General features: G+C 31.6%; 1 protein-coding gene and 1 long non-coding RNA gene across 2 annotated transcripts; both read left to right on the top strand.

Moving 5' to 3' along the window:
- Positions 1 to 1,917: 1,917 nt before the first annotated feature.
- Positions 1,918 to 2,543, top strand: LOC132200711 (uncharacterized). The gene is made up of 2 exons (XR_009442184.1): positions 1,918 to 2,117; positions 2,272 to 2,543. It is a non-coding gene; the product is annotated as an uncharacterized LOC132200711 (long non-coding RNA).
- Positions 2,544 to 6,553: 4,010 nt separating this feature from the next.
- Positions 6,554 to 7,555, top strand: LOC132200129 (uncharacterized). Its single transcript, XM_059625353.1, has 2 exons — positions 6,554 to 6,763; positions 7,066 to 7,555. The coding sequence occupies exons 1-2, from the start codon at positions 6,595 to 6,597 to the stop codon at positions 7,221 to 7,223; spliced, it is 327 nt and encodes a 108-aa protein (XP_059481336.1). The 5' UTR covers positions 6,554 to 6,594; the 3' UTR covers positions 7,224 to 7,555.
- Positions 7,556 to 10,850: the final 3,295 nt, after the last annotated feature.

Raw genomic sequence — 10,850 nt, 5'->3', positions numbered from 1 at the left:
GTCTTTCATCCCTCGGAAAAAAAGGGAAATTCCATACGAGGAAAAAGTAACTGAGGACAGGGGCGAAAAATAAAAATCGTTTCATCTTGGCGCACCCACTAGATTAAGCCTGTGTGGGTGTTTTAATTAAGTTGACCTTTGGAGATGAAAAGAATTGCTGGGTAAAAACATTAAAAATAACAAGTCTCTTTGGCTCGATTTTAACAAAGCAACACTTCATATAATTTAATATAAATTGCTTGGTATACTCAAAGAGGCATGATCTATACTTGTTTATGTGTTTTAGTAATACTGTTATGCACAGATTAAAAAAGATATTTTTAAAAAATTTAAAAAAAAGCAATTTATATATTTATTTATTTATTTATTAATATTTTTATATACTTAAATAATTTGGGACAGCAAATATAATAAAATTGAATAAAAATTTATATTAATATTGTTTGTTTTTTTAATTCTTTTTCTTCTCTTTAAAAATTTTAAACTTATTTTTTATAAAAATACTATTGATATAAAATACATATTACATATTAAATATTCGTGAATCCATAACTATAAAAATAATGCTATGTATTACGAATATAATACTCTTTTGGGGTTGGTCTAGTTTATCAATCACTGCATACTGCATCCAAAGTAATAAACAAATATCAATGCCATATAATGAGCCGGTTTATAAAATTCATTGAATAATGGCGCGTCGTGTGAAAAACTTTCGACAATTATGAAAAGTTGAAAAATTAAAAATATCAAATTTCAAATTTTCCATGGTATATTTCTTATATTTTAAAAATAATTTTTATCTTCAACCAGCAAAACAGCTTCAATCGCATCTTGATTATTTTTTCAAATATTTATTTATAAAATTACTCTATGCAAATAAATTCTCGTCACATCATTTTCCATCGTAAGCGCCATTCCCGCGGTGGTAAAAGCAGCTACAGTTACCGCATTTTTAATTACCTTTTGTGTAATTCAATGGCAGGGAGGGTGTATGTGTGTGATGGATTTTGGTAAAAGTTTTGCAGCACGTTTGGCAAAAGGGACCAAAATAGCCAGAGGTCGGAGCGGAAAGGTCAATCCGCCGCAGAGCAATGGCACGGCTAACTTCATGGCCGCAAACCATCACACCAGAGAGACACACACATAGAGAGCCGACAAACCGCAAAAATGCTGACAACACAGTGCGGGCCTCGCCTGGCCAACTAGATGGCGAATTTTGCTTTGCATGCAGCGAACGAAATTTCCAATGACTCGCGAGTGCCGTTCAATTTAGCAAAGTGCACTTGCCCGCAAAGGTTTTAATCAATTCTGACTGGCAGGGTAGGCAACCGGCTGGACACCAGCTTTTTCGTCCTTATTATTCTTCATTGAATTTATTTTATTTTCAAGTTTTCTATTAAAATATTATTCAAATAAAAATTGATCAAGACTAACATGATACATGATAATGTACATGAAATTGAAGCACATTTTTTTAATATTTGATTGATTTTTTGACATATTTATTTTCAAGAATACAACATTTTTTTTTGCAAATTTCGTTTTATGCTGGAAATATTCAGACATGTCTCACAACTCACAATTGAAATATTTTTCCTTTTTGAAAGAGTCATGTTTCATATTTCATTGATAGATGAAGATTAATTTAAATTTTATGTATTGTAAAGAACGAAATATTTAGGATATTTGCTGTGAAAAAATATTGAATAATTTTTCTCTATATTTATTTGCAAATAAAAAAAAATATGCAATACATTGGTGAATATTAGAAAATAATATAAGTGTTAGCGAGTTTAATCATGACAGCATGTCATGATTTTATTCAACGGGCCTTCCAATGAAAAAGGCCGAAGGTCAATGTGATAGTTGTGCCGTCGAACGCCTTGCTGCTGGCCACTTACATTGTCGGTTAGTTTGTGAGACAAGGTCGATTGAGATGGATCGAATTTTGCGTCTGTTTTTAATATATTTCTCTCTGACCGCGCTCTTTGTTTTGCTCGTCGTCGACGTGGCCGAATCCTCAGAAATCGCGGCGAATGAGATGTGTCCAGCGGGAACAGTTTACAACGCGGAAAACGACCATTGTGACGGATTAAATACTGAAGTAACTGAAGGTATAATTTTTATTCAAAACTGATATAATTATTCAATTTTTTTTACAAATCATGAGCGAAACTACGGAAATATGTCAGATTAGAGATTTAAATATTTAAATTTTGTATAAATAGTTTAATCTTTAATAAGAATAATCTTTTATTCTGTTCAAAGATAGCAACAAGGCTTTGGGTTTATCAATAACAACTGGATTGCCTGGAAGAGTCGCAAGATTGTGTAATGAAAACTACATGTACGTAAGGCGTCGTAATAGATGCGTGCGTATAGTGAAATAATATTTGTCATATCACACCTTATTACAAGGCTGTAAAAATACATTTTTGTTTGAAGAAGTTGCCACTCGAGGAGATGATCATCGAAATGCAAAAATTCGGGCTGGTCCTCGTTGCAAAAAATTGTTTTTATTCCAAAAAGCCGTTTTGTTTTTGAATAAAAACAATTTTTTGCAACGAGGACAAGCCCGATTTTCTTCATTTCCATGTAAAATGCTTGCAATCAAGATGAGTTATAACTTATACTGTATTTTATTACTGCGCTAAAAATTTTTGATTAAATTGGTGCAATAACCAAAGTTTAATTCAAACCAACTATTCCATGACAGCTAAATAAATGATGTATCCCGTTATTGTCAGCATTTGCCTTTGTGATAGATCAATAAACACAATTTGCAACTAAATAAATATGTATGTATGTAAAAAAAATTTATTGTCTTTTTTTTTTAAATTAGCTACTTTTGTTGAACATAATTAGTTTTGAAGTACAATTAATAGTAAAATATGTTTTCTATTGTAAAAGTTAAGATCACTTTTCAAGCTAAGAAATATCTGAAAAAGTTTGATTGATTTTTTCACCGATATATAAATTTCTCTATGCAATTTGATGCAAACTATGAGGAATTTAATTTTATAGCTCCTTACAGAGAAATGTTTTACCGAAATAATCCCTCTTCACAACACAAAACTTGGAACAACTTTTCCGAGTGCGGAAAGCGGCGGCTCGTTCTCTCGCAAGGGTAGAAGCTCAAAATAATTCCTCGGCCAAATCTTTATTATTGCTCATGAGCGGCGGCAAAAAGGAGAAAATTTCCATATTTGCTCGCGTAATGGCGATACGTAATCCCCGTAATATCAGCAAGTTAGTGAGGAAAATTTGGTAGTGCCGCCGGCGATTTTCCCTTCCCTCTCACTTACGCGAGAGCGACGAGTTTGAAATTTGTAAATAGCAGCGGCGGCGGCGGCCCTGCCAGTGGTTATTATTTCCGTGCTTGAAACTTTGCGTGTGCAGAAATTGCGGGAGAAATAAGAGAGAGCCGCGTGGCGGGTGAACTCGGAGATGCTGCGCCGCTCACTTAAGCTTTAATTCCAGTTTCACCATTCATCACACCAACAAAATTCGCAATCCTTTTTACTATTTTCTTTAATCAAATTTATTAGCAAATGATCATATAATTTACTGAAATTTAAGTGATTTTGATGCGATTCATCATTCATCATAATAATAAATAGCAATAAATATTACTAAAAAAAATAAAGTTTTCAGATATTGATAATTGGAAAACTTTTGACAATAACTATATGGTATATATATTTTTTTAAACTTTTTAGCATTCTATTTTTATTAATGGTTCCCTTGTTGTGAAAAAAAAAGAAAACAGAAACTTCTTAGTCACCGCTTTAATTTTTTTTTTTTCTTCAAATAATGAATTCTGGCAATACTTTCAGTCTATTTTCTACCAACTAATATCTACCTGAATAATATGTTTAGAATTAATTAATTTGCGTCTCATATAATGCGACGTGTGATAAAAATATCATAAAATATGTCATCAATGATACAACTGATACAAGAAGGCTCTGAAATGGGGGTAATGGTGAACAAAAATTAAGTTTAAATAATACACTAACACAATGTGTAATATTAAAAATTTTAATTTAATTTAATTTTTAAGAGTGTTATTGTAAGATTTTTTACGTTTTCTCTGATTACTCTTTAATTTATTTATTAACATTTTAATATTGTTTTAAATTTTATTTGATGTGTAAAAGTTACTAATTGATTTATTTGATTTAATCAGTTGCATTTAACTTTGAAATGCCAAAATTTGTTTCAAAATTCCAAATTTCATTACCTTAACTTGTCCTTCGTAAACGTAGCTGAGAGCTCACTGAGAGTATTTTCTGTTTCGCTTCATTCGCTGAATTTATGCAAAATGAATTAATCTTACATTGATATGAGATTTATGAGATTATAATCTCCTTGACAGAATATTCTTCTCTTAACATTTTTCCTAATTAAATTGGAAGAAAAATTAGGATGAAATAAATCGCAACAAACAAAAAGCTTCTCCTGAAATGTAAACTGTTTGTCAACAATTTTTTGTTCCTCTCTCGCGATTTCGCAATTTGATCTTGGGCAAGATAAGTTTTTTGTTCTCTCGATTCCATGAATTTCTTTCTCAAGACGCAATAATAAAATAAGCCGTCGTCTGCACAAAATCGCAATAAATTAAGGCTGAACACAAATAACGTCGGTGCGAGAAAAGCAGATCGGCGGACGGGATTGTTTGACCCGCGGCAAAAAAGGGGTCGCGCGCGCTACGAGAAGGTTGTTATGAAGAAACATCGCGGATATTATCGCAGTTTGGCAGACACTCGAGATGTGACAATTCATTCACGGCCGCTGCACACACGATATTGAAAATATCATCGCCCACGGCGCACTGCGGAAGATTATTTCAGCACGGCTGCCGCCAATATTGTGAGTTAGTGTGAACTTCTTATATGCCCGAGTTGGGAATCCCAACACACAGACCAGAATGCAGGGCAATGGTCTCTATGGCGTCTGAATTTTAATCGCGAGATTGTAAACAACACTTGGTGAACTTTGTCAGTTTGCTACAAAACAATTTGTGATATTTTTAAGATATTTCATAAATTTATTGTAAACGGAATAAAAAAATTTTTGAGGATTGAGCGCAAAACATCAAGATTTCAATTTAAGGAGGACCTTGGATATCTAAAGTCCTGTGATTTATTGATTATATTTTGCCAACTTGATTCAGTGGATCAGATGGATCGGTTTTGGTTTGAAATTTTATGCAATTTTTAGGTAAATTAAGAAAAGTGGAAATGTTATAGAAAATCTACATGGAAATGATAATTTGAAAAATTATGTCTAGGGCAAAATTGTGTCAAATGTGATTTACAGATGGAAAAAAATTTAAAATAGAAAAAAAAGTAACGAAAGCTCTTGAACAATTTTAGCAGCATAATTTTAATTTTTAATATTTTATAAATGTAAAATCATCCTTCCAATGAAAATTATAAAATTTTTCTTGGAGCCTGTTTCAGCCAATATATGCACTAATTAGGTAAAAATTTAAAAATAATACATTACAAATTATATTAATATAATTTTTTTTAGCAAAGTGATAGTGATTGATCTAAAAATATAGCTAAATTTAATTCAATGGGTTTCATAACAATAGATATCGGTCGAAGTTCACTTGGTCTAATTGTTAAGTGAGAGCCGTCATCTGTGTCAGCTGCAAATCATTTCGCGAGGTTGGTGAGGGCTAACCATTTAAGAAGACTCGGGTTTTTTGCGTCTGCTTTTCACACTTTGCACACTCACTGCGCTCTTTGTTTTGCTCATTGTCGACATGGCCGGATCTCAAGAAATTGAAAACAAACAAGAGACGAACCAAACAACGTGTCCCTCGGGCCAAGTTTTCAACGCAACCCAAAAACATTGCGTCGAACTCTAGATACGATTTGTTTGCGACACAGATATAATTAAAATATATTTACTTTAGATCAAATTTTACATATTATGTATGTGTTATCTAATAAAGTGATTAAACTTTTTTAATATTGGCAAGATGTGAAAGGGGTTATTATTATTATTTTAAGGTTTTCTTTTTCTGTTTGTGCATAGATGACGAGAAGGCTGGTGGTTTCAGCCTCTTCCACACAATAACTCGCAGGAATTGAATGTGAAAGAGGAACTTCTTGATACGTTAATTAATGCTGCAAAAACGAAATTTGATAAATCAATAGCTCAGAAATTTTAAATAAATGATAATTATTTTTCAAACGAAATTTGCACCTCCTGTTATTAATGTGATTAGAAAAACTTTTTTAAATTCTCTCTTGTCATGACTTGAGTAGAAATAAACAGTAATATAAATAATATTTATACAAAATTTAATAAAAAATTTCTTACGAGAGTGCAAGAAGTTTTTTTTTTGTCAAACATTAGAACTAACTAATTCGGTGTTAACGATAATGTTCTGTTAATTTGCATGACAAATATTATCCATCTTTTTTTATGCTGATTTCAAACAGTTATGTTAACCATTGTGTTAACCATGACATCATCCGCTGGGCTTCAAAGGTCATTCCGGTCAAGACGAGTGCTCATGTCGCTGCTCATGTTGCTGCAGACCACTCAGTTTGTGAGGTTCAGTTGGATAAGATGGCTCGCATTTTGTGTCTGCTCGCCACACTCACGGCGTTCATAATTTTATTTGATGTCGATGTGGTCGAATCGAGAGCAGCCGCGAACAAACTAGCGGAGGACGAGGATTGTCTTTTGGGCATGGTTTTCAACGCGACCCAAAACAGTTGCGTCGTTCGGATACCTGGTACGATTTATTTGCAATACTTATTTATTTACATCAGCCGAGTCTTGAATTATTTATTTCGGCTAAATGTAAACTAATTTCTTTATTTTACATCAACGTGTGTCAACTTATTTTTTATATCAGCTGTGTTTAAACTTAATATAGAGCATAATTAATTTAAAAATGGCATTACTTGAAAGCTTTCTTTTTAAAAATGAATTATACAAAAATGTGCACTTCATATAAATGAAATAAACCTTCCCCTTCTTCCATTTTTATATCAACTTTTTTTCATTCTAAAGATTTTGCCAATCTGTTTTTAGATGACGATGATGTCGACTTTAACAAGCCCGTCGGTTTAGGCGTCGTAACCGACTTCCCTAAAAGAGAGTGCAAGAAAGACTACATTTATGTAGAAAAACGCAACGTTTGCGTGCACCAAAGTCGATTTGTCAGCGGCAGCAACAACAGGAGATTGTGAAATCATTCATGATAAAAATAAGAGAAGCATACAATACATTTTATATTTCTGCTTGGAACCGAATTAATAATTGAGCGTTAATAAAAAAAAAATAACAGCTTATTTTTGGTGTTTTGGACGACTCAGTAATCAGAAAAGAAACATTTTTTTTTCACTTCATGTTCATAATTTGAATGTTAGAGTATTTTCCAATGTCTATTTTGTCACCAGATATTCACTCAATTGAAATTAACAGATAGGATAATGAATTAAAAAATAATACGTATAATTAAATAATTTCTGCTTACACTGGCATTTAGTCAAAATAAATATAATATCTTATCTCCCAGAAATATTGTTTCATTTTTAATAAATTTACATGATATCATATTCTATAAAAATTTATTTCTACGTTATTAAAAAAAACCAAAAAAGTTAGTTGAAGTTATTTCTTTCTCATATATTTGGCTTTTTAATGCTTCCGCACTCCGCACATATATAAACTGACAAAATATTTGCGTAATGCGTTATTGATAGCCCATGTATTATTGTAAACCATTATGTCTGTATATTTTGCTGCTTTAACAAAATAAGTGCTTCAAGCGATTTTTTCCATGAAAGCATATTTATAGTTTTCTACTTAATTTAATGCGTTGGGCTTTACCATGAAAAAGATCAAAGGTCAATGTCAGCGTTACACCATCAAAACGCCTTATTACTGGTGGCCGCTTATTTATTGGTAGTTAGCGTGTGGGAAGCGGTCCACTAAGATGGCTCGAGATTTGTTTTTCAAGATTTTCACAATCACTGCGCTCTTCGTTTTGCTCGTTATGAACGTGGCAGAATCAGCAGAAATCGCGGCGGTTGAGATGTGTCCAGAGGGAAAAGTTTACAACTCGGAAGACGACGATTGTGAAAGATTAAAAATAAGTGTTCCAGGTATTGTTGCAAGACAGATATTACAATTTTACTTTAAAATCGATACATAAATTATATGAGAAAATTTGCAGATTAGAAACGTATTTTAAAGAAATCCCCTCTGCTGTACTTACATTTTTAATTTTACAATTTTTTTTCAGGTTACTCGATCAATACTGCTTTGCTTTCACAAATAGGATCCAGCACGTTGCTTAGAGGGATATGTGGTGAAAACTACTCCTGCATAAGACGTCGTAATAAGCACTTGCAGCTAGTGAGGAAGCAAAACGAGACGCAAGATCATTTATAATTAATCAAATGCATTTTTTTACTGCTGACAGCTGACAACAATATAACCTTTTATAATCAAAGTGTGGGAATTGAATTATACGATAACAATATAATAAATTAAAAAATACATATTTTTTGTAACTAAAATAACACTGTCTTATTTTTATTAGAAAACTCGTCTATATTTCAGAAAAATAATTACATAATATGTTTGTTTAGGGTTCGTTGTATCATTTTTAGTCGAAATAAGTTTTTTTAAAGGTTAAAATTTAAAATTCGATTCGTAAGTACAATTGGCAAAGCGGCTATGATTAAAGATGAAAAAAAAAATTTTCTGTCAAAATTAGTTTGTTTTCTGCATTTTACTAGAATTTCCAGATTGCTGAAATTTGTTAAAGTCAATTAATTGTAAGCATTAAAGTGTCAAAAAATTATTATAATTTAGACAACTTTTTTGAAGAAAAGAACAGAAAATTCAAAGTTCAAATTTTATTTTAACATAGAAATGATTTTTTTTTTACATTTTAAAATTAAGTTTTATCAAAAATTAAAACGTAGATAATTCATTCTATTATTCCAAGAAATATGATATTTTCCACTTAAATTTAAGTCAGTGCATTACATTTTTTTTTTTCACCGCAGAACATTTTGCAGGGACTTATTTATGCGCCTTTTTTTTTTTGTACATTTTAATATTAAATGTTATCAAAAATTAAAACGTAGATGATTCATTCAATTATTTTAATTAAATTAAAGTCAGTGCATTAAATTTTTTTTCACTGCAGATAATATGTGAAATGCTGCAAAAATGAGAGTTGATTTAGCATCATCAATAGTTCAGAAATTTTAAATAAAGGGTAATTTTATCTTCAAACTAAACTTGTACCTGTTATTTACGAAATTAAAAAAAAAACTGTTCTAAATTATTTCTTGACTTGAGTACAAATGACTAGTAAGTTAAGAAATATTAAAAAACTTTGTGACGAGAGTGCAAGAAGTTTTTTTTAGTCGAACAATAGAACTAACTAATTACGGTGTTAACGCTTATGTTCTGTTAGCTTGGATGACAAATATTATCCATCTTTTTTCATGCTGATTTTGAGCAGTTATAAGCGAGTGTTAACCATGACATCATCCGTTGGGCTTCAAAGGTCATTCCGGTCAAGACGAGTGCTCAAGTCACTGCTCATGTTGCTGCAGACCACTCAGTTTGTGAGGTTCAGTTGGATAAGATGGCACGCATCGTGTGTCTGCTCGCCTCACTCACGGCGTTCATAATTTTATTTGATGTCGATGTGGTCGAATCGAGAGCAGCCGCGAACAAACTAGCGGAGGACGAGAGTTGTCCTTTGGGCATGGTTTTCAACGCGACCCAAAACAGTTGCGTCGTTCGGATACCTGGTACGATTTATTTGCAATACTTATTTATTTACATCAGCCGAGTCTTGAATTATTTATTTCGGCTAAATGTAAACTAATTTTTTTATTTTACATCAACGTGTGTCAACTTATTTTTTATATCAGCTGTGATAAAACTTAATATAGAGCATAATTAATTTAAAAATGGCATTATTTGAAAGCTTTCTTTTTACCTCGGAGTAATAAAAATGAATTATACAAAAATGTGCACTTCATACAAATGAAATAAACCTTCCTCTTCTTCCATTTTCATATCAACTTTTTTCATTCTAAAGATTTTGCCAATCTGTTTTTAGATGACGATGATGTCGACTTTACCCAAGCCCGTCGGTTTAGGCGTCGCAACCAACTTCCCTAAAAGAGAGATCAAATGCATGGAAGACCAAATTTATGTACAAAGACGCTCCGTTTGCGTGCACAAAAGTCGATTTGTCAGCGGCAGCAGGAGATTGTGAAATCATTCATGATAAAAATAAGAGAAGCATACAATACATTTTATATTTCTGCTTGGAACCGAATTAATAATTGAGCGTTAATAAAAAAATAACATTTTAAGTTTGGTGTTTTGGACGACTCAGTAATCAGAAAAGAAACATTTTTTTTTTCACTTCATGTTCATATAATTTGAAAATGAATGTATGTAATTATGTTAGAGTATTTTCCAATGTCTATTTTCTCACCAGATATTCACTCATTTAAAATTAACAGATAAGATAATGAATTAAAAAATAAAATAATGAATAATATAATTTCTGCTTACACTTGCATTTATTTGAAAAAAAATATAATATCTTATCTCCCAGTAATATTGTTTCATTTATAATAAATTTACATGATATCATACTCTATAAAAATTTGTTTCTACGTTATAAAAAAAAAACAAAAAAGTTAGTTGAAGTTATTTCTTTATCATATATTTAGCTTTTTAATGCTTCCGCACTCCGTACATATATAAACTGACAAAATATTTTCATAATGCATTATTGATAGCCCATGTATTATTGTAAACCATTATGTCTG

This window comes from Neocloeon triangulifer, unplaced genomic scaffold, assembly GCF_031216515.1.
Source record: "Neocloeon triangulifer isolate White Clay Creek 2 clone unplaced genomic scaffold, ASM3121651v1 ptg000014l, whole genome shotgun sequence".
Lineage (NCBI taxonomy): Eukaryota > Metazoa > Arthropoda > Insecta > Ephemeroptera > Baetidae > Neocloeon > Neocloeon triangulifer.
Note: the sequence above shows the minus strand (reverse complement) of the source record. Positions and strands in the feature narration are given on the sequence as shown.